This window comes from Lutra lutra, chromosome 4, assembly GCF_902655055.1.
Source record: "Lutra lutra chromosome 4, mLutLut1.2, whole genome shotgun sequence".
Lineage (NCBI taxonomy): Eukaryota > Metazoa > Chordata > Mammalia > Carnivora > Mustelidae > Lutra > Lutra lutra.
Window position 1 is genome coordinate 61,193,707 of NC_062281.1, and position 24,788 is coordinate 61,218,494.

Consider the following 24,788-nt stretch of genomic DNA (forward strand, 5'->3'; position numbering starts at 1 on the left):
TGTGAAGCAAGTGGAACTCTTCCACACTACTGAGCAAACGGATATAACATAACCACTTTGGAAAACTGTTTGGCAGAATCTACTAAAACCGAGTATATGTATATCTTACAACCCATCAATTCTATTTCTAAGTATATATCTAACAGAAACACGTATTATTTGTTCTACAAAAGATGTGTAAAAGAAGGTAACAGCCCCAAACTGGAAGTAAATCAAATGTTTCTCAACAGTAGTATTCTTTTTTATTTTTTTTAAAGATTTTATTTATTTATTTGACAAAGATCACAAGTAGGCAGAGAGGCAGGCAGATTGAGGGGGGAGGCAGACTCCCTGCTAAGCAGACCCCGATGTGGGGCTCGATCCCAGGACCCTGGAATCATGACCTGAGCTGAAGGCAAAGGCTTTAACACACTGAGCCACCCAGGCATCCCTAAGTTGCATATTCTAATAATGGAACAATGAGACTAAGTCAACTGTTGTTACAAGCAACACCATGGATCAATCTCACATAAACTTGCTATATGGGGGCACCTGGGTGGCTCAGTCATTAAGTGTCCGCCTTTGGCTCGGGTCATGATCCCAGCGTCTTGGGATCCAGCCCTGCATTGGGCTCCCTGCTCAGAGGGAGTCTGCTTCTCCCTCTCCCATTCCCCCTGCATGTGTTCCCTCTCTCGCTGTCTCTGTCAAATAAATAAAATCTAAAACAAAAACAAAAACAAACCCTTGCTAAATGATTACATTACATAAAATATGGAAACAAGTAGAACTAATCTTGGATGTTACAAGTCAGGATAATGGCTATCCTTGAAAAGATGGGAGGGACAGTGACGGGAGGGTGTGGGCAATGTTCATTTTCCTGACCTAGGAGGTCATTACAAAAGCATGTTTCTTTCGCAAAAACACATCTTTTTATACACTTGTACATGTATGCTACTAATAGTATGCTACTGTTCAATAAAAAGTTCACTAAAAGTGTATAAAACTATTTTTTATTTCTTTAAGTAAAAATAAGCTCAATTTATTCCAACATTTTATTTTTAATATTTAAAGAACTAAGTTCAATTGATCTTAACATTAGACATAAACACATAAACTACTAATGATCATGTAAGAACCCTCTAGAAAAACAAGTTAATTATAATGTTGTTTTTTTCTTTTTTTTCTGGGAGTGCCTGGGTGGCCCAGTAGGTTAACTGGCTGCCTTTAGTCCAGGTCATGACCCCAGGGCCACTAGGCTCCCAGACCAGCATGGAGCCTGCTTCTGCCCCTCCCACCTGCCCATGCATGTGCTCTCTTTCTCTCTGTCTCAAATAAATGAATAAAATCTTAAAAAAAAAAGCTTTTTTTCTGTACCTGTGCTGCCCAATATGGTAGCCATTAGCCACAGGTAGTTACTGAGCCTCTGAAATGTGAGACCTGAATTTAGACATAGGTATAAAATACACACCAGATTTCAAAGACTCAGTACAAAAAAGAGAGTATAAAATATCCCCTCAATATTTTTAAATGTTGATTAAATGTTAAAAATGATGTTTCTGGATATATTGGGCTAAATGAAATATTAAAATCCGTTTCACTAGTTTAACTTTTTTAATGTAGCTACTAACACACATGTGACTTGCAATTATATTTCTATTGGACAGCACTGTTCTATAGTTTTTAAAAGATAAAGCATCACTTTCTTTCTCCAGTGTTCTTTCATTTACCTCACTCCATATAAACAATTCTAAAATTCTGATTCTATTATAAACTACCTCATAAGAATTCGGGTCATCAAATATTCTTTCAAAGACTTCTTCTGCTTCTTTAAAATTGCCATTTTCCATACAAACAGCTATAGCCTAAAAGACAAGATGACAAATACAAACCTTAGATTGCTTTTTTAAAATGTATAACTATTGCTTAATATTGAAATAAGTCCTGTTAAGTCTAAACTACTTTACTTAAAAATTCTGATACAGGACATAAAATAGCTTTTCAAAGATGAAGTAACTGTGGTTTGAAAAAGATGTAAAAAATGTTTCACTGGCCCCTTGCATATTTACTGATAAATGCACAGCATTCTAGCTCTTTCGAATTTAGGCCAATTAAAGGCAGACATTAATAAATAAATAAGGAGCTAGATTATGTACATTTAGGACCCACCTAAATATTAACTTGGGCAAAAGGTAAATGAAATCGGAGGTAGCTGGCATGTATGATTAGGATACATAAAATTAGCTAGTTAGAATCCCTGGAAAATTTCTAATAGAAACCTAGGAAACCAGATGCTTCTGAATGAGCATTTGATAATCTGGCCTTTCTGATAATGTATATAGTAAAACAGGGAATTACCAATATCATCTGGGTAGCTCTGGTAAGCTATTTAACCTCGTGTGCCTCTGTTTCTTTGTATGTAAAATGGCGGAGATACTAGTACCTATTCATAGGGTTGCCGTAAGGATTGGATTTCTATGTGAAAAGTGCCTAGAACAGTACCTGACAAATAGTATGCAATGTATTACGTGTCTGCTGTGTATTTATGGTAACCCATTCAATGTTATACTAGTATAAAATGATGGCCTCCTTCTCTGGAACCCCCCAAAACTGAGATAATATAAAACACTTCTTTGTCCCAGGCTGAAATTCTTTAAAGTAGTAGTCATATTTCTGCCATTCTCTTCCGGTTTTAATTCTACATGGCAGTCACCAAACTAACAATAATTAATTTGCGGGAAGGTGAGAGATCATTCAGATTTTCTCTCCTACCCCACCATAAAATAATTTTCTAAAAATGAGGACAAATATATTTAATTAGAACAATCCTTAGTATTTCCTTTGCCTGCTAGCAAAACATATTTTCTCTGCTACTGTATCTTTGAATGACTGTTTTAGCTTCTCACTCTTTAATAGGTGACTTCTAAAATTCCCTCTACATATCTAAAGTTTTACATTCTCCTATTTACAAAAATCCATTGATTTCTTTTTAAATATTTTTTTTTATATTTGTAACCTTGAATAGAAATTGTGAGAGCACAAGCCATTTGTTTTTGAAAGTTGCTTTGTGATCTTTAAATCAATGTGATGTATTTTCTCATGTGGGGGCAATATATACTTAGGTAGCAAACATTAAGTCCCAGTTCTCAGAGCTTGCATGAAGATTATTAACCAAAGGTCAAATTTCTGAAGAGAATTATTATATTAAATTTTACTTTGGGTTTACTGCTCAACTTCTCTTAAGTGGCTCTTAATTTCTTTTGATGTTATATGCAAAATAGTAATAATAATGTAACACATACCTGAATTTTAACTAAATTCTCTATTTCTTCTTGAAGTTTGTCATGTTCTTTTTCAATTGAAGCCCAAATCATCAGGGCTGATTCCAAGGGTGTAATTCGTTCATCAGTTTCAAACTGTGCATCTTTTAAAACCAGAACAAAAATAAGTAACTTAGGAAGCTAAGCAGAACCTTATTTTGTCAATTTTTTATGATTTCAGTTCTTTAAATATTTACTGAGTATATACTATGTGCCAGGTACTATTCCTGTATACAACACTTTAGGCAAGTGATATAACTTACAAGTTAATTTCCTTTTTTTTTCCTTTGAAAAACTGGAAGGAGCATGCAATTTAAATGTTAGCAGTTTCAACAACTCCTACTTTGTAGAAACAATTTCCTGTTATCTTCTCATTGTTTATCCAACATTTTAAACATAAAAATATAATTCATATACAAAGAAAGTCTCTTTATATTCCAGGCCCTATACCAGATACTTAGGATCTGACCAGGAAGAAGAAACAGTTCCTGACCTTATGAAACTTACATGCTAGCTATGAAGAAAGACAAACCAATGTGACTGGTACTCTACTAGAATTATGTGTTATGCCAGTGCTTCTCAAACCTACCTATACCTCAAAATCACCTGAGGAGCTTTTATAAAAATGCAGATGCCTCGACCCATCCTTTAGAGACTGATTTTATTAGTACAGGGTAGAGCCCATGCATCTGTGTTTTCCAAGAAGACCAGCTCTATGAAAGGATACTAACAAAAGAATCCTTTATGAAAGAGAAACCATCCAAACTGGGACATCGAGTATAAACAGGAGATAACTAAGTGAAGAGGAGAAGGATGGGAAGAATATTTCAGAAAGGCAGCAGTAGAACATAAGGAAGAGGACAAAAGATATTCACACTCGGGGCGCCTGGGTGGCTCAGTGGGTTAAAGCCTCTGCCTTTGGCTCAGGTCATGATCCCAGGGTCCTGAGATCGAGCCCCGCACCCAGCTCTCTGCTCAGCATGGAGCCTGCTTCCTCCTCTCTCTGCCTGCCTCTCTGCCTACTTGTGATCTCTGTCTGTCAAATAAATAAAATCTTTAAAAAAAAAAAAAGGGTTTATAACATTACCAACCCTGTCTTATAAAGTAGAACCTGAGATTTCGGTCACTCAGTTAGCGAGTAGCAGAAAACAGACACCAGAACCCTTAAAAACCACTTTATCTCAGAAAAAAGGTATGTTTCAGGAATAACAAGATGCCTGGTAAGGCTAGACTATGTGCTGGAAAGCATGAAATGGAAGGGCAGACTGCCTAATCCATCTTCATTTCACATTTGTTTTTCTTTTAAAAACTCATTTCAGTATTTATATTTCCTACTAAGTCTTTCTTGACTGACATTATCTAACCCATCTCATTAATCTGCTGCCTTCTTATAAATGTGGGATACAGAAAAAAATGTACCTATGTTAGATCTTAACTTCAAAAATTTTAGAGTAGCCTTTCTCCTTCTGGTAGAATATAGGATATTACAGTAGGCCAACACTCTTGTTACAACTAGAAAAAAGTGGAGTAAGTTGCAAAATCATATTGCTAAAAGACATGGGATAGTGATGGAAGCAAAGAGAACCACATGAACTACATTTCCAGGAATTAGTCAATGATTTGCAGCTTTTCTTCCCTGGCCATATTTGCTTATAAGGATGAGGATTCAGTGTATTCCAGGCAGGGAGATTTCACTGGGTTAAGAAAATGAGGAAAAGCTTCTGGTGGTTTCCTTAGGGCTACTTTGGTGGACTGGAAACTAGAGGAACTGAAAACACATGGTTGGTTTTCCCCTCAAGACATCTGCTGAGTTCTGGGTGCTATAGAAAGCTGGAGTGGAAAGGAAGGGAAGTCTCCCAGAGTTGCACGTATCTTAAAAAATAAAGTTCCATGAGATGAGGGTGGCTGCCATAGACAAACATTTCCCCTTCAAGACATTTACCATATTTTAAAGCTATCTGCAGCAGGAAACTAAAGCTAATATGGTAGCCACTGGCCGTATATAATTAATGAGCTGTTAAAATATGGCTAACTGCAAACTGAGATGCACTTTAAGTATCAAATATACCCCAGATTTCAAAGACTTACTGCAAAAAAAGGGGTAAAATATCCCATTAACATGTTTTATATGGATTACATGTTGATATATATTTTAGAAATATTGGGATAAGTAGGATACTGCTAAAATTAATTCCACCTATTTCTTTTCAATTACATATGTAGTTCACATGATTTTTCTATTAGGCAGTGCTGCTGTTGAGCAACCACTTAAAAATAAGACAAAAGAGTTATGTATAGCTAAAAATCCAACATATAAATTAAAATTTTGCTGCTTCACTTGAGCTCATTATGGTGAAATACACTGATTCTTGATAACTGACGGCCTATTCTAAGATATACTTAAAAGGGGGATCCTGGTGAATTTCAAGATTAGTAGGGTTACACATAAAATCTGCATTTCTTTTCAGAATGAAAAGACAGGTTGGAGGAAGGGTTGTCAGGGGAGAAAGTAAGAACTACTGAACAACTGCTAGTATGTGAAATGCAGCTGGGCACTTTAGAGTATATTGTCGTATTTTAATTTACAAAACAACCATTAACAACCATGCTAACTTATTGTCTACATGATCAGGAATTCTCTGTGTCCACATCAAGATGGTTTTCTTCTTTAGCTATAGGCCCAGACTACTTATAGATCTATCTCGCCAACATTTACTCTGCTTCTAGTCCTGTTCACTTACAGTCATGGCACCAACTCCAGACCCAGCCTCACTCCCAGAGAGTATGCTATGTGAGCCAGAGCTAGATAGTGAGGGCCATGAGAATGGTACAAGCACACTGGGACTTCATATAACACAACAGGACTGTAAGTAACTGGTTCATTTTAAGTACCACCTACCAACTGGCACTCTGGGAAAGCATCATGTAAATTATAAAACCAATATATTGGTTTTATACAATTACAAATATGCAATTATTTGCATCAAGAGGTCCTTTAAATGACCATGTTGTAAATATTAGGCATTACTCATTAACTGAAGCAGGCTTACCCATTACAATCTAAAATAACCTGTAGAGATAAAGGAGAGAGCTATTATAGCTACAAATCATATTCGCCTATCTAAAGAAGTGCGGAAATCCAGTTCAAATAAGAGGTGTCAATTATCATAGTTGCTACTAAAAAAAAGTGTGTATGATAGTAAGAGTCACCACAAACTTACCATACAGTCTAGTATGAGGTGAACTCTCCAAAAGACAGTCCATGAAGTATAGCTTACCAATAGCAGTGTCAGAAGCATCTGGAAACTCCAATACAAACACAAACTCCACAGCCCCTCCCATCCATCCTACCTCATCAGGAATTCATGGTGGAGAATTCTGGTTTTTGTTTTGTTTTTTTTTTTTTTTTTTTAAACAAGTTCTCTAATACTTCTGAAGCAAGCTAAGTTTGACAACCAGTGCTCTAAGAAGACTGTAACTATTATTTCTTTTAGTTGCTTTAGATATGCTTGCATAGATGAACATCCCAAACACATTGTGCAAACTCTCAAAAATAACAGATCTCATCTGTTCCCATTGTTTTACCTTTAGGTATAGACTAAAATATTTCCAAAATAAGATAAAAACACATACTTACCAAGAGCTTTTCCTGAGGCAATTCTTGTCAAAAACTGACATATGTATATCGTTCTTAACTGATAAGCTGTTAGACTGGACAGTCCATGAATAATAGCTGAAAAAGAAAAACATTAAAACATTTTTTAAAAAACCCAAACTTGGGGCGCCTGGGTGGCTCAGTGGGTTAAAGCCTCTGCCTTCGGCCCAGGTCGTGATCCCAGGGTCCTGGGATCGAGCCCCACATCAGGCTCTCTGCTCAGCAGGGAGCCTGCTTCCTCCTCTCTCTCTCTCTGCCTGCCTCTCTGCCTGCTTGTGATCTCTATCTATCAAATAAATAAATAAAATCTTTAAAAAAAAAAAAAAAACCCAAACTTGACCCAGCAGCACCTCTGTGTGGTTGGCTGAGTAATAATAGGTTACAAACAAAAACTGTCACACACTGGGAACTGTATGCTTTTTTGTTTACAGGCATTTTTTAAAAAAATAGCAATGAACACTTACAAAATAAAATAGTTTTTCACATGCAGAGTAATAAATATTTAATAGTACTTCCACAAGTAGCACTCTATACTAAAAAAAGGGACAATTAGATTCAAAACTATAAAATGTGTCAAACATTAGCTGGAAGCTTATTTTGTACCTTAAAACTCCTATTATAGGAAATACTTTATATTATTTCAGTCAAGGTTTCAGTTAAGTGAGTCTCTTAAGTTCACAAAGACTTAAAAAAAAACATATTTACTGGGGGGCAAGCTGACCGAAGACAGGGATGGCCCCGGTGGCGACAGGGTACTAGACCCTAGGCCCCGAAGCCTTTTCCAGAGGCTGTGCGGGTCTGAAGAAGTGAGCTCACAGCCGAATCCAACAGTGTGTTGGTCTTTCTCACCGTAGGGATGTTGCAATAAAGCCTCTGCCCCAATAGGCAACTCCAGCATTTGGCAGCCCTGATGCGGAAGCTCCAGGAGGGCCACAGCATAACATCAGAGGGAGGCAGGAGGCCAGTGAAGCTGGTCAAGCTGGTCCTGCAGTCCCAACAGGTGTGACACTGAGCCCCCCAGGACTATGGGCCCAGGGATGCATGACCTCCCTCAGGGCAGCCACCTCTGGCAACGGTTGCTCTGCACTTTCGCCTTAACACTCTGCTATAATGCTCTGCTAAGCAGAGGCTCCTGGGCAAGCGGAGAAGCTGACAGTGAGCAGGTCAGACCTGCCAAGCTGGCTGGTGGGAGAGTTTGTGGTGGCAGAATAAGGTGCTCCATGTTCTAATTCCCAGGCTAAAACCACCTTGAGTGTGGTTCCTCAGGGCAAAAAAAAAAAAAAAAAATCATAATGCAGCTCATCTAAGAGGAATGTTCAAAAGCTGCCGCTCAGCTCTAACACTTACTCTGAAAATTCGAAGGGGCTGTCATGGGTGTGTCTTGGTTTTTGCTTTGTGCACTGGTGACTGCTAGATAGAAAAGCTCTGGAAAATGTCTGGAAGCAAACTGAGTCCATATAGCTACCTTTTACCCTTTGATAGGGGTCTTAGGGATTGTACCTCAGACAGAGACAGTACAAGAATGGACTTATGGGGGCGCCTGGGTGGCTCAGTTGGTTAAGCAACTGCCTTCGGCTTAGGTCATGATGCTGGAGTCGTGGGATCGAGTCCCACATCGGACTCCCTGCTTGGCGGGGAGTCTGCTTCTCCCGTTGATCTCTCTCTCCTCTCATGCTCTCTCTCTCTCTCAAATAAATAAATAAAATCATTAAAAAAAAAAAAAAAAAAAAGAATGGACTTATGTCCCTCATTCTTGGGAACTTGTGGTCACCCCCTTCTCTATCTCCAGTCTAGATCATCACCTAGCAAAATAAAGAGAATAGTTCCCTTCCCTATTGTAATTAGGTTTGAGACAGGAAGTCACGGCGGGGGGTGGGAGGCAGACATGGAAAGAGGTAGCAATTTTAGGGCCCAGCTTACCAACTACCTCTAATCCCCTTCTGCTATTGGTTTAAAAACTTCCAGGATACAATCTCAGCAATTAAAAGTTTATTTTTCCATCAAAACCTCTGTTTCTCCACAACCCTAGCTCCAAAGAAATAAGACTGCAGATGTATAGAAACAAATTTATTAATATTAATCTCCCTGTGCCAGGCAGTGGGTTAAAGCCTCTGCTTTCGGCTCGGGTCATGATCCCGGGGTCCTGGGATCGAGCCCAGCATCGGTCTCTCTGCTCAGCAGGAGGCCTGCTTCTCTTCCTGTCTCTCTGCCTGCCTCTCTGCCTACTTGTGATCTCTGTCAAATAAATAAATAAAATCTTTAAAAAAAATATATTAATCTCCCAACTACTTGAATGCCCACCCAGATATTGTGTTAGGCAGTGAGTATCATGGTGCATAAACCATAATCCTGGGCCTCAATGAGTTTATTACTATGTAGAAATGAAAGACAAATGATTGAGTAATTAAAGTAAAAACATGGGGAAAACTGAAAAAGACAAGGACAGAATGCTGTGGGTGCAATATAACAAACCTTAGAGTGTGTTTTAGTAGCTAGCTGGAGGGTAAGATAGGAAAGCTTCTCTGAGGAAATAATGTTTATAAAGTAAAACCTCAAGGTGCCACTGTTATACTTCACCCAGGGCTTGGCTGTTGTATATAAAGATTAAATCAGCTAGCAAAATCAAAAAGCAGTCCTGCAGTTACTAAGGAGGTAAGAGACAAATACATTTGTTTGTATTTACTTCAAATTCTAAAATAGCATACTCTTGTGCTATCCTAGAGATTATCTGGACCAAATACAGCCGCAATATAATTAAACAGGATTCAGAGACAGCACAAAACTTAAATAAAATTTAAACAATTCATTCAATATTTAGTAAACATCTACTGCTAGCCAATGTTAGGGACTGATAAGATAGCCCCTGCTCCTCAGGAAGGTTTTAGTTTGAGAAGACACAACCCCCAATTTATGCAAGTTATTAAAATTTTAATGCCACAAAGGTTAAAAGTATGGTACAAAAAAGCAAAACAAAATATATTCTAGAGAAGAAAGTCAGACCTCTATCTTTACTTCCCTTCACTTCCCTTTAGTCCATTATGCAAAAACGACAAATTACCTTATACACCACTGCCCTTCTGTTCTTTGTACCTGTTAGACAATAAACAAAGCAAAAACAATGAAAACCTGGTTGAACCTTGCTATCTGCTTTTTCCTCACTTGTAACCAAACACTGCTGACAGAAAGACACATAAGGGAGATCTAATGACTAGCTACAACAGCAACCATGTTTAAGCACTTCTAATACCAGGTACTAGTCTAAGCACTTTACACCAGCAGTTTTCAACTAGGTCCTTTTGACCCCTAGAGGAGTTATGGCAGTGTCTGAGACAATTCTGATTATTATGAATGTAAGAGGAATGCTCCTAGCATCTAGTAGTTGAGGTTAGGGGGATGCTAAACATCCTACTACGTACAGAAGCCCCACCTTTGCCCCCCTCTACTCTCACGCATACACAGAACAAAGGATTATGTGGTGCAACATAATCTACCTCACAGAGCTGTTGATCCGTATAAAGTAAGGTTTCTCAGCCTCAGCTCTGTGAGGTAGATACTACTGTCACCATTCTAAAGATGAAGAAATTGAGGTACCAAAAGGTAAGTAACTTGATTCAGGTGTTACAACTAGAAAATAGAAGAGTCAGGAATCAAATTCAGACAATTTATTCTGGAGCTCATGCTCTTACCCACTATCTTACACTGCTTCCCATGGAAAGAGACAGGTTAGGAATAACAGTCTGGAACATTTGTTCTGTCTATCTAGTAATAGAGGTTTACAAAGTATTTAATTTTATATTAAATAGCAGAGCACCTTTCTGTTACCACTAAAAAAGCCAGGCTAGTCTTCTCTAGGAGAAGTAAAAACTAAGAAAATCTGGAAAAGGTATTATCTGAATTAAGTGAGGTGTGAGAACAATTCTGAGTCAGAATGAAAGTGCTAAGAATTTTTGAGAAAGCATCAAGAGTTGTGTATTTTTATAACACTGAAAATTGTAATAAATGAAATCCTATAAAAGATAAAAGGGAGTCCTTTTGGTCAAAAATGGAGAGAGATAACACTATGTTCAAATTTATATGTCACTGATTAGCAGAGCAACTTTGAAAATAGTTTACTTTCTCTGGGTTTCTGTGCCCTTAACTTCAAAATAATAGAGGTGGCCTAGATTATTCTTTGGATCTTGTTCTAGAACCTCAAAAGGAGTCTTTATTTTTTAGAAAGGTTTTTAATTTACAGTATTGTGAAGATTAAGTCCTATACTCCCTCCACCCAGTTTCCCGTTAGTAACATCTTATATTAGTACAGAATATATACATTATTAACTAGAGTCCATACTTTATTCAGATTTTCTTAGTTTTTACTTCATGTCCTTCTTCTGCTGTAGATCCCACCCAGGACATTACATTCAGTTTTCATGTCTCTTTAGGCATCGCTTGGCTATGAAAGTTTCTCAGACTCCCGTGGTTTTGAGGACCTTGGCAGTTTTGAGGCATTTTGTATTGTAGTTTGTCTGATGTTTTCCTTACAATTTGAATGAGTGAAGGGGTTTTGGGAGAAAGATCAAAGAAGTTCTATCTTCAACACATCATATAAAGTGTACACACCACCACTGGCACTGTTCCTGTTGACCTTGCTGCCTAAGGGTTAAGTAGTGTTTGTTATGTTTCTCTACTGTGAAATTATCCTCCCTCCAAGTCCATACTGTAGTCTTCAAAATAAAGTCCCTATGCACAGCACGCATTTAAGGAATGGGGTGTTATACTTCACTTCCTTGAGAACACAGTAGCTACTATATAAATTACCTGAATTCTTCTGTATGAGATTGGTTTCTTCTCCCACTTGTTTATTTTTCCCACTATCTATTCCATCATTATGGGCTCATAGATAATTATTTGACCTTTGGGTTCTAATCCAAACTATTTTCTTACTCGAGTTGCTCTGGCCATTGGCAGCTCTTGCAGTTGGTTCCTGTCCCTTTGTAATGTCACCGCTGTGGGGTTTTTTTGTTTGGATGATTTTTGCATTTCCTTATTTTCTGGTACAAGATGCTCCAGGTTCATCTTGCACACTTCCTGTCCCAGTCCCAGAATCAGGCCATTTCTCCAAAGAGCTCTGGCTGTCTTTCTTAAGGACTAATACTAGAAGCCAAGACTTGAGTGATAGGTTGCTACTTAGGGTTACTTTGCTTCTGTGCACTTTCATCTAACAGAACGAGGAAATACATGCATATATATTAACCTGTGTCTAGAGATGTATAGAAATACCCACTATATATGGATATTACATACATACTTCTGTATGTAATCACTGTTAAAAGAGAACCACTGGCCCAAACTGGGGCTTAACACCAAATCTAATTGCACTTTCAATGTCCCCCAGAAATACAGTCTTAACCTGTTGGGAAGGAATTTTGTGACTGGAGCCAGAGTCTGCCAAATGGGTCCTCTCCAGCCCCAAAGGAAGATGAGGTAATCTGCATAAGACCCCCTGCTCTTCCTCCTAAGGGAAAGTACCTAAGCCTAAAACAATCCTTTTCTTTTGCTAATAACATTCTTGCCCCACCTTCCATCTATAAAAATCTTCCATTTTGTACAACACCAAGCTCCCTGCCTACTCGCTAGGTGGGATGTTGTCTGCCCAATTCATGAAATTGCTTATTAGCTCTGCAGTTACATTTGCAAATTTACTTAGCTGAACTTTGTTTCTGAACACCATCTATACCTGTATTAAAGGTATTATGGTAATTAAGCCAAACCGGAAGTCATACTGATGTTTCCAATCCAAATTCATTGACAAGCAGATCACTGTACCCTCTTCCCCAAAGTGGACTTTTTAAATAAATCACTGTAATACACTAATTTACAACTTAACTTTCTCATTCATGTTAAGTAACCATGGCTTCAGTGTTATCCGACAGAGCTGGAGGAAGGCTTCTTGAACTGGAAGATAAGGCCCAAGTGTGGAACATTCCCTTGAACCTACCAATACTGGAGGCTGCTTAATTAGTCCACTCCTCTATAAACTAAAATTACTTGCCTAAGCAATGGGATTACCATGAAGATGAAATGTGTCCATATAGTTTTACAAAGTATTTAATTTTATATTAAATAGCAGAGCACCTTTCTGTTACCACTAAAAAAGCCAGGCTAGTCTCTAGGAGTCTGTGTCTTTGTCGGTCAAAGGCTGTGTTGTCTAAGGAGCACATTTCACTGACAAGTTATTTTTTTCCTGCAGCCTATTAATGTGCAAGCAGGCCAAATGGGATTGGAGAAGCTCACAAAATAACAGAAAACCCCGGTGCTTGGGTCATTTGGAGGCCATTGTGACCGCTTCATAAACGCCATCACAGGAATACCTGAGTCGAAAGAAACAACAAATACAAGCACCAAAGAAGAAAAAGGACTTGGGACACTGGGCAATTTTATACATTTTCACTCACCGAATCCTGTATCAGTTCCACAAGGGGGAGGGGTCTTATCCTTTTTACTGAAGAGAAAAAACAAGAATCTGAGAAAAACTGAGAAGCTGAAAACGGGCCAATGAGAGATTCGAACCGACGTTCTCCTCAGAGCCTCGGTCTCTCCGGTTGACGGCCGCAGCAGCCCCCGTCGTCACCGACCCGACTAGGTATACGGCGCAGCAAACCAGGCCTCGACCGCCCGCCGCCGTTCCCGCCCCGCCGCGCGTCGTCGCCCCGGCCCCAGCGCAGCACCCCGCCGGGCCTGCCCAGCACTCACCTTCCGCACTGTCGCGGGTCCGGCGGAAATCCTCGGAGCGACCGTCGCGGAAGGCCCGGCAAAGAGAGAGGCAGAGGAAATCGAGCATCCAGCCGGCAGCTATCGCCTCGGCCTCCGCCACCGGGCCGGAGGCCTCTTCTTCTCCGGGGGCCCCCACCTGCACTTGCCACTCGAGCAATTCCTGGCACTCAAATTGCTCCTGATCATCTCTCGGCGTTTCTGCCATCCCCTCTTCTGGGGGGTCTGCGTCCTCCCCATCCGCACAACCCCGCGGACTCGGAGCCTCTACGGTGGCACTTTCCGCCATGTTAAATCACTCGAACGGGTCCGCCCCTCCAGGCGCCGAGCGAGGATTGGCTGGTGCTGAAAGACCCTGGGCGTGCCCCCACGGGTCGCGTCCGCCGGTGGGAAACCACCAATCACACTGCCAGGATGGGCGAGCGCTGCTTTTGATTGGCCGATGCCTGCTCCCGCCTCTGGATGTTGAATTCGCGGCGGCGCTGGGGCCGGGCTTTGCGGGTCAACTGGACTAGTACAGCCCAGGCTACCGGTGAGATTAGGAAGTGAGGGACCTGCTTTCTAGCCCTGATAAAATGCAGTATGGACGGGAACGGAAACGCGGTTAGTTAAAATAGAAAAGCATCTTACCCGCGGTGTACTTCAAAAAGGTAGGTTACTAGAACTTGTCACTGTTATTTAAGGGTAACGCTTCATACGCTAGTATTCGCGTAAGACAGTATGCGATCCCCAACCAAAACCATTCCAGCGGACGTACATCCATGCCTCTCCAACCTTAGCGCTCGTCACAGTCCGCTCGGGGGTTGTTGAAACATAATTGCTGGGCTCCACTCCCAGAGTTTCTGTGCTGTAGGTCTGGCTTGAGTTCCTTGAATTTGCAAGTCTAACAAGTTCCCAGATGATGCTAGAGCTGCTGCTTGTCTGGGGACCACATTTTGAGGATCACTACTCTAGAAAGAGTATATTACTATGGAAATGAATTTAATTAGGGTTTTAAATAGAATATGGAGTTCAGCTTTTAAATAATAAGGGGATACTTATTTTGAACTTTGAAACTTAAGAGCGTAAGAGGGAACAGCGGGCTCTGGTTATATTCTGTTTCTCTACGTGAGTGATAGTTACCTCTGAACATGATTTATGCACTTTTCAATATTCAATATTAATAAAAAGTCTACCTTGAAAACACATCCAACATTATCAAGGCTTTATGTGTTTTAATTTTACACATTTGTTATTGCTTTAAGGCCATAGTTTAAAATGTGGAGTCATTTAAATAAAGCACTATATTGTAGCCATTAAGAATTCCTAGTTTGTAATAACCTCTGCCAGTTATCCACTAGCTGGGTGACCTTGGACTAGTTGTATCTCAGTTTTCTCTTCTGTATGTTGGGCATAATAATAATACCCTCATCATAGATTTTTGGGGAAGATTAAAAGACTTGACAAATGTAAAGGGTTTAAAAGGAAACCAGGTGCATAATAAGTGCTCAATTAATATTAGCTGAACAAGCAGGACATTTGGACTGTCTGGAAGAGAGTGTTAAGTTGGAAGGGACTGCACCTTCAGGCTCAAATGGCCCCATGGAAAGTATGTCGCGTTTGCAAACAATACAGGGGAACAGAGTCTAAGGAAATAAGGGTTAAGGCACATTATGAGCAAACAAACCCCTGGTTTCCAAACTGAAACTATTTTTGTCATTCAGGGCTCTCACATAGGGTCTGCTTTTTCTTCCTTTCCTCCAAGCCTCCGCTTCTTCCCAGCCTGGAGTTAAAGGTTATTCTTAGGTATAACACCAGTTTATTCAAAACCATAAAGTAAACCTATTTTCCTATGGCATCATTTTACTGCAAGATTCAGGAAAGTGAAACATTTTTTTAATATTTAAAGCAATGGTATGTAATGAAATGAGGTGAATAATTTCTTTTTTTTTTTTTAAGATTTTATTTATTTATTTGACAGAGAGAGATCACAAGTAGGCAGAGAGGCAGGCAGAGAGAGAGGAGGAAGCAGGCTCCCCGCCAACCAGAGAGCCCGATGTGGGGCTCCATCCCAGGGCCCTAGGAACATGACCTGAGCCGAAGAAGGCAGAGGCCTCATCCCACCGAGCCACCCAGGCGCCCTGGGTGAATAATTTCATTAAGATTTAATCATAATCATCAAACAAAATTTTAGTTTAGGGGCTACTTACAGCTACGTATTGCGCTCTCTGTCCTCTTACTGGTATTTCACTGAAGAATATTTAAGAAGGACTGGCCTAAAAGGGTGGCTCAAAAATTATTTTTAAATTTTATCCCACCAGAAAATCGGGCGCCTGGGTGGCTCAGTGGGTTAAAGCCTCTGCCTTCGGCTCAGATCATGATCTCAGGGACCTGGGATCAAGCCCCGCATCAGGCTCTCTCCTCAGCAGGGAGCCTGCTTCCCCCTCTTTCTCTGCCTACTTGTGATCTCTCTCTCTCTGTCAAATAAAAAAATAAAATCTTTAAAAAAAAAAAAAAGGAAAAAAAGAAAAAGAAAAGTTTATAAGGCATCATTTCCTTCATGACTCCTTTTCAGGAGATAGATCCTAGTAGTTTGAGGTGAAGGAATGGGTGAGTCAAGAGAAAATCTTGAATGTGATTTTGAAGTCCTCCCTTGGGTAAAATTAGGAGATTATATTTCTTGCAAACTTGAATTTGTGGATTGAAATCCGTAACTGCTACACTTATTTTTAGTTAAAGGAGTTTTATGAGAGGAGAGATTGAAGTGTTTTGGGTTGTTCCTAAGAACACATAATGAACCAAAGACTGAAGTTATGGGGATACAAATGTGACTTCATATGGTATGTGCTTTCTAACCATTAGAGCTTTTCCACAGTGACATATTGCCAAGTACTGATTTCTCACCACTGGAATCATTGGTGCAATGGCTGGCTGATCACCAGACAAAGATACTGTGGAAAGATTCTTATATGTGGGAAGATTCTGAATTGTGTGACCCACCCCCATCCCTCAAATTAATCTATTGAAACCCTAATCCTCAATGTTACTATACTTGGATATTGGGCCTATAAGGAGGTAAGTAAGGTTAAATAAGGTCATAATGGTGAATATCTGATCCTGTAGGATTAGCATCCTTGTAAGAAGAGACACCAGAGAGCTCTCTACCCTCTTTCTCTCTCCAGCCATAGGGAAGATGCAGTGAGAAGGTAGCCATCTACAAGCCAGGAAGAGAATTCTCAGCAGGAACCAAATCAGCCAGTACCTTGACCTTGACTTGCCAGCCTCCAGAACTGTGAGAAAATAAATGTATGTTGTTTAAGCCACCCAGTCTGTGATATTTCATAGGGAGCCCAAGCTAACTAATATAGATTCCCATAAAGGCTACATGACAGCCCCTGTGTTGTTACAATTCCCAAGACTGTTTTTGCCTTGGACTGTTTTCTAAGGAACACTTTGAAACCTATAAATTTCTTAAATTATGTTTACCATGTTAAAAATGTGTCACTACTATAAGCTAATGGTCTCATTATGAATAATATAAACTGTTTTATTTCTGTACTTATAACTGTCTTTTGATTATCCAAATTACATACAGATTTTCCTTGATTTACAATGGGGTTCTGTCCCAATAAACCCATTCTAAGTTGAAAATAATGTTAAATCAAAAATGCATTTAATACATGTAACCTACTGAACATAATAGCTTATCCTACTTTAAATGGGCTCAGAACACTTACATTGGTCCACAGTTAGGCCAAATCATCTAATACAAAGCCTATTTTATAATAAGGTGTTGAGTATATCATGTAATTTATCAAAAACTACACTCACAGTAAAAAATAGAATGGCTGTATAGGTAAAGAATAGTTTTAAGTATATTGGTTGTCTACTCTTGTGATCACATGGCTTACTGGGAACTTCAGCTTGCTGCTGCCTGGGGTCATGAGAGACTATCTTACCAAATACTGCTAGTGGGAAAAGGTCAAAAGTCAAAAGTCAAAGTATGGTTTCTACTGAATCACACCATCATGCAGTTGAAAAATCATAAGTTGAACCATTGTCAATTGGGGATCATCTTGTGTACTTTTAGAACATCCTTTTTTACAAAGTACCTCTTGTGTGAAGTGCACTTGGCTGGAATGGTGCATGGTGAACATAAAGATGTTATCCCTCTCCTTCAAGAATTATAAACCAGGGGTGCCTGGGTGGCTCAGTGGTTAAGCATCTGCCTTCGGCTCAGGTCATGATCCCAGGGTCCTGGGATCGAGCTCCACATAGGGCTCCCTGCCCCGCAGAAAGCCTGCTTCTCCCTCTCCCACTTTCCCTGCTTGTGTTCCCTCTCTCACTGTGTCTCTCTTTGTCAAATGAATAAATAAAATCTTTTAAAAAAATTAAAAATTAAAAAAGAATCATAAACCAGTTGGGACACACCCATGCCCACATACACACACTGTATGTAGACATCAGACTAATGAATGATGCCTACAGTAGCCCTAATAGGAGTTTGGTGGAGGGAGAGGGTCTAAGCCAATGAGATTTTGGTAAGAAAGTTTGAGGAGAGGTCTTTGTATCCTTGCAGGCAGAGAGGACAGAGAGAGAGCTGGGTGCACACTAATTCCTTTTTTAAAAGTAAGCTTTATGGAGCCCAAGGCACTACTTTGGCTGTCCTCACAAACAGTTCTCAACTTCAGTGATGTATCAAATTTTCTCAGTTGGCTGAGGTAGACTTCGGAGTCACTAAATCAGAATTTCTAGGGACAAAGTTTGAGCATTTGTGTTTTTCAAAATTTCCCCAGTTGATTCCAATACCAAAAGAGGATTGATAGCTACTGAACCACAGAAATAAAATGATAGTAGATAAATGCCAAATTGCCATGCTACTTTGAGGTAGTGGACACTAACAGGTAAACACACGGAGACCCATAACACTATAATAGGAGTAAAAAAGCACACTCTTATGAAGACTTCTTTCTTTTTCAGAATCAATAAATTAATACCAAGGACTAAAGGAATGTTTAGAACTAAAACGAAGCAGGTTTCAGGAAGGAACATATTATTTTAGACAACTCTAATTCTTTAGAACTTTAAAAATATTTAGAAGATTTTTGAAGCCCCTTGAGATATTTTAGGAGGTATTACCTGCATTTCAGGATCCTTGTGGGATATGGCTGACACAATACAAGCATCAGAGAGGTGCTGGCTCGCCCTGCAAGGAAGTGCAGCAGGTTGAATGGTGGAGTCAGGATTGACTTCCCATGATCATTGTATTTCACTGCTTTATTTTATTTTATTTGTTTAAAGATTTTATTTATTTATTTGACAGAGACAGAGATCACAAGTAGGCAGAGAGGCAGGCAGAGATAGAGGAGGAATCAGGCTCCCTTCTGAGCTGAGACCCCGATGTGGGGCTCAATCCTAGGACCCTGAGATCATGACCTGAGCCGAAGGCAGAAGCTTTAACCCACTGAGCCACCCAGGCGCCCCTCACTGCTTTATTTTAAAAAAGAAAAACCTTCTGTTATATGCCTTTAACAAATCATTGAGCAGCTAATATTTTGAATAAAATGCGTCTGCTAAAAGTGAAAGCAGTAATTATGTGGAACACAAGAATATGACTGCAAATAGCTGGAGGCCAGAGGAAGAATGCGTTTCCATCTATTTGCTCTGGAAATAAACCAACTCTGGATAAAACAACATATCCCGGTGATATGTTCTACGCCCAGATAGAAAAATAAAGGGAAAACTCTTGACCATAACACTAAGAAATAAATTCTATGGACAGCCTCTACTTATTAAAGCAGTGCATGAGCCGCATATGTAATTTTTAATTTTCTAGGAGACACTTCTTTTTTTAAGATTTTATTTATTTGACAGAGAGAAAAACTTTTAGAGAGGGAATACAAGCAGGGGGAGTGGAGGAGGGAGAAGGAGGCTTCCCGCTGAGCAGGGAGAGGGATGCAGGGCTCCATCCCAGGACCCTGGGATCTTGAGCTAAGCTGAAGGCAGATGTTTAACGACTGAGCCACCCACGTGCCCCTAGGAGCCACATTTTAAAAAGTAAGAAAAAAGGTGAAATTCATTTTAATGTCATAGTTTATTTAACCCAGTATATCCAAAATATTGTTTTGATATATAATCATTATAATAAATTACTGGGATATTTTACATTTTCAAAATGTCTTCAAAATCCTGCATATATTTTACATTTACGCACAGATCAATTTGGAGTAGCCACATTTCAAGTTCCCAGATAGCCAGATATGGCTGGTGGCTACCGTATTGGACAGCACAGTACCATGCAGCTAGAATTTCAGGCTCTGAATTTAGAAAGATCTAGATTTGAATTTTTTCTCCGTTTTCTGTTTACCCTTGAGCAAACTGATTAACCCCTTAACACTTATTTAAAATCAGTTGGGATTGTGGCGGTAGTTACATGATTATATAAAAACCCATAAAGTTGTATACCTAAAATGGTTGGATTTTACTGCTTGTAAGTTTCTCCCAATAAACTCGATTAAAAAAAAAACACACACACACAATTTGGGAAATCGTAGTTTTAAAAAAGTGTCAGTTTTCCTTTCCATGGACTTCTCAGAGCCACATACTTACCCATACACTAATGTGGATTATGAACTTTTTAAAAAAGATTTTATTTATTTATTTGACTGAGAGAGACACAGCAAGAAAAGGAACACAAGCAGGTGGAGTGGGAGAGGGAGAAGCAGGCTCCCTGCTCTGCAGGGACTTGATGTAGGACTTGATCCCAGGACCCTGGGATCATGACCTGAGCCACCTAGGCGCCCCTTTACTTAGCTAATTAATTGGGCCCCAAACACAGGCTTCATCCTTAATTCCTTTCCTTACCTCACACAACACGTCTAGTCCTTCAATAGCTTTGGTTGGCTCTACTTTTAGAATAGATCCAGAATCTAGTTACTAATCACCATCTTCATCTCCACCCTCACTAGCCACGGATCCTCATCTGGTTTGGACCCCACTGGTCTCCCAATGGATCTCTTTGCTTTTACCATGGTCTTTTTTTTTTTTTTTCCCACCTGCTCAAAACCTATAATGATTTGTGATCACTCTTAGAATAAAATCCAGACTCCTTACTAAGCCTAAAAGGCATGACACAAACCTATTTCTATTTATGTTTCTAACAATAGTTGTTAAAAATAAAAACCCTGCCTGCTATAGCCATTCTAACCTTCTTGCTGCTCCTTAAATAAACCACATTCACTCTTGTCTCAGAGCCTTTGCACGTGCTATTCCCTCTGACTTGATTGTTCTCTCAAATAATTGCTTGGATCTCTTGCCAACCCATTGCATTCAATGCTACCTTCTTCAGAGAGGCTTTTTTTTTTTTTTTTTAAGTTTTTCTTTAAATTCTAGTTAGTTAACATACAGTATAATACTACTTTCAGGTGTACAATTTAGTCATTCAGCACTTCCATACAACACCTGGTCCTCATTACAACAAGTGCACTCCTTCATCCCTATCCTCTATTTAACCAATCCCCCCACTTATGCCCCCCCAGGTAAACCATCTGTTCTCTGTAGTTAAGAGTCTGTTTCTTGGTTTGCTTCTTGCTCTCTTTTCTCCCCTCTATGATCCTTTTGTTTCTTAAATTGTACATGTGAGTGAGATCATATGGTATTTGTCTTTCTCTGATTGACTTATTGCGCTTAGTGTAATACCCTCTAGCTCCATCCACATCATACGCAAGAAATAAATTCAAAATGGATGAAAGACCTAAATGTGAGACATGAAACCATTGAAGTCCTGGAGGAGAACACAAGCAGTCTCGTCTTTGACATTCGGCCGTAGCCACTTCTTACTAAATATGTCTCCTGAGGCAAGAGAAACAAAAGCAAAATTAAACTGTTGGGACTTCAGAGAAGCTTTCTTGGATCACTCTGTCTAAATATCACTCATCTGCAGTACTCTGTGTAGTATGTATCACCAACTGATTATATTCACAGTTTAGTTTTTCCTTTAATTGTCGGTTTCTTTCATTAAAATATATGATTTTCGAGGGCAGGTGTTTTGTTTGTCTTGTCCACTGCTGTATTCCCAGTGCTTAGAAAAATGCCTGCACGTGGTAGGTGTTCAATTAATATTCATTGAATGAATGGATTCATTCAATACAGTTTTCTTAGTTGTCTAAAAGACAACTTTTAGACAATCAATTGAATAGAAAACATTCTTACCAATGAAATTCTTTTCAGAATTTGAAAACTTCAGCTAATAAGTACTAAGGGTACGCTAAGATTTGTTGCATCCATTCACCAAAAAAACCAGAGCCTTCTGTTTCTGTCTTTACCCCCTTTAACTTTAGGAGGTCAGACCAAGTTCCATCAGCTAGATACTACTGATGATGATGATGATAATGATTGTATCAACCAAAATCTAACATTTAGTGCATGTTTCATGGGCGCCAGAAATTTTCCTAGGAGCATTTTTAATGTATCATCTAATTTAATCTTCACATCAAGTTTTTTTTTTTTTAAGATTTTATTTATTTATTTGACAGACAAAGATCACAAATAGGCAGAGAGGCAGGCAGAGAGAGAGAAGAGGAAGCGGGCTCCCTGCCAAGCAGAGAGCCCGATGTGGGGCTCGATCCCAGGACCGGGGACCATGACCTGAACTGAAGGCAGAGGCTTTAACCCACTGAACCACCCAGGCACCCCTCACATCAAGTTTATTAGGTAGATACATTGTGATCCTACAGTTTTATAAAGGATGGATCCTTTATAAAGGAGTGCTAAATCATCCATGACCAGTAAGTGAGTTAGCTAGTTAGTAAGATAGAGACCCAGGATCTTGAAACCAAGTGGTCTAACTATGCTATTCCTGCTTCTCACTAGAAGTCTGCCCTGGGGGAGCAGACTCCAGCCAGTTGGTTTTCCTTGTTACCCTACTTGGCCTAGAGGTCTACTTCCCCTTTCTCTCTGCTTCTGCCAATAAGTGCCTACCACTTCTCCATCCACCTATTTAATGACTTAGGATGTCACAGCACATTAAATTATTCTTCCTCACAACCAGATCATTTCAAATGGAAAAGGATAATATTTTGCCTTTTTAAAAGAATGGATCTGGAGAAGTTTTGATATTGACTTATCTCAGGTCACAGTTGCTGGAGTCAAGAACAAACCTTAGTTTTCTCGTGCCAGAGAACCAAGAGGTTTTGCATGGAGGAGGATGCTCAATTTCTGGTTGGTGAAATTTCACTTGATCTTAGCCAAAAGGCCGAGAAGCGATGGTTGGTGAAATTTCAGAATAGAGAGAAGAGAGCCACTGTCAACACCCTTTGGGGCCTGGCGGGGAGTCTCAGAAAGCCACAAGGAGGGGGAACAGGTAGAATTCAAGAGCATCCACATTGGCCCTACATTACAACTTTTTTTTTTTTTTTTTTTTTTTTTAAAGAGAGAGATCAGAAGTAGGCAGAGAAGCAGGCAGAGAGAGAGGAGGAAGCAGGCTCCCTGCCAAGCAGAGAGCCCGATGCGGGGCTCGATCCCAGGACCCTGGGATCATGACCTGAGCGAAGGCAGAGGCTTTAACCCACTGAGCCACCCAGGTGCCCCTACATTACAACTTTTATAAGTCTCATCTACATATGAGCATGTTCAGAGCAGGGAGTCAGAGGGGGTTGGCCTCCTGGGCGGGCTGGCCACTCAGCAGCGTGACCTACTTGTTACCTACAAACTAGGTAACCCCTTTTCACCTCGGTTTCCTTCTTTGTAAAGTGGAGGTCACTGTAGACGTTGTCTTAAAGATTTGCTGTGTGTATTAAATTACTAAACCAAAGAAACCCTTAAATGCTGTCTGATATTGTAAACGCTCTTAATATTAGCTCATACTGATTTTCTTCTTTGTCCTGATTCTCAAACATTTCTGTACAGAATCCCTTTGGAAACTATCGGTCCTACCTCTATTATGAAGAATCATGTTTTCCTTATCAGTGTAAGTCTCCGTGTTTTGTTTTGTTTTCCCCTGAGGGAGGAGGGGACAGGATCACAATAACAAGACAATTCAATGAGCAGAAATGTGTACACTTAAGAACAGTGTGTCTGTTGTGTGTGTGTGTGTAATTCTATTTGTATAAAAATTTAAAACTTGGCCCACATCACTCTATATTAAATATGAATGCATTCATGTGAAGGGGAAGTAGGAAAAAATTCATGAGAAAGATGAAGGCCACGTAGGGCCCTCTTTCGAGGGGAGGAAGGAACTGTTTTCTAGAAAGGGGATGTAAGAGACCACACAGAATTATTTTACTAAAAGAAGATCTGAGTTAAATATGGAAAAATGTAAACATTTCATAAAAGTGGGTGGCATGTATGTATTTATTAATTATTCTCTATACAACAAAAGTTTGAAATACTTCCCAGAATCTTTTTTAAAATAAAAATAATCAGAGTACAGCTGGGCCTTAACAATTCTTTTTTTTTTTTTTTAAAGATTTTATTTATTTATTTGTCATAGAGAGAGAAGCGAGAGTGAGCACAGGCAGACAGAGTGGCAGGCAGAGGCAGAGGGAGAAGCAGGCTCCCCGCCAAGCAAGGAGCCCGATATGGGACTCGATCCCAGGACGCTGGGATCATGACCTGAGCCGAAGGCAGCTGCTTAACCAACTGAGCCACCCAGGCGTCCCGGGCCTTAACAATTCTTAATAGCAGACTTAACCAGCATTACCTTTCCAGATTAACCAATTCCTTGACTGAACTGACTAGTTTGGCTGCTTACTTTGTCAGCCCTGGTGATCTATTTCTTCTTCCCAGTAGAGGTCACTATGGAATGAAATATTTGGTTACACATAATGCTCCCTCATGCAAATATTTTAGATCTTAAAAACAAAAATGCTGTGAAATTCTTTCTTACTAGTTCACTTGTAAGTCCAACAATCAAAAGAGTAAAATGTGAGGTGGGCTGGGGGCCAGAGATCAGCGAAGCTGGTTTGAAGACTTCTGCACAAATACAAGTAACATACATCAGTGTGGCCTTACAATGTTTCCTCTTTTGGCAACCAACATCTGGAAAAGCTGTGCCCTTACCCTATGTACGGGAGGTGACTATTCTTGTCTAGAAATACGGTAATTCT

The 24,788-nt window shown here is 39.7% G+C and overlaps 1 protein-coding gene and 1 long non-coding RNA gene across 7 annotated transcripts in view; one reads left to right on the plus strand and one right to left on the minus strand.

Annotated features, from left to right (window-relative positions):
* The window catches only part of TERF1 (telomeric repeat binding factor 1), a 34,704-nt gene extending 20,679 nt beyond the window's left edge, over positions 1–14,025 (minus strand). For 4 of the 5 annotated variants that reach the window (XM_047726155.1, XM_047726154.1, XM_047726151.1 and 1 more), the window contains exons 1-4: positions 13,687–14,025; positions 6,934–7,029; positions 3,279–3,400; positions 1,755–1,841 (exon numbers count right to left, since the gene is read on the minus strand). In XM_047726155.1, the coding sequence (XP_047582111.1) occupies positions 1,755–1,841; positions 3,279–3,400; positions 6,934–7,029; positions 13,687–13,993 (612 nt within the window). In that variant the 5' untranslated portion in view covers positions 13,994–14,025. The remainder of the gene's footprint in view (positions 1–1,754; positions 1,842–3,278; positions 3,401–6,933; positions 7,030–13,686) is intronic. The other variant, XM_047726152.1, reaches the window with a different exon arrangement.
* Positions 14,026–14,099: 74 nt separating this feature from the next.
* LOC125097933 (uncharacterized) lies at positions 14,100–24,012 on the plus strand. 2 transcript variants are annotated; one of them, XR_007126652.1, is made up of 3 exons: positions 14,100–14,354; positions 16,866–16,989; positions 23,590–24,012. It is a non-coding gene; the product is annotated as an uncharacterized LOC125097933 (long non-coding RNA). The 2 variants fall into 2 exon arrangements; XR_007126651.1 differs by lacking the exon at positions 23,590–24,012 and adding an exon at positions 21,389–21,724 and having other exon boundaries at positions 14,106–14,354.
* Positions 24,013–24,788: the final 776 nt, after the last annotated feature.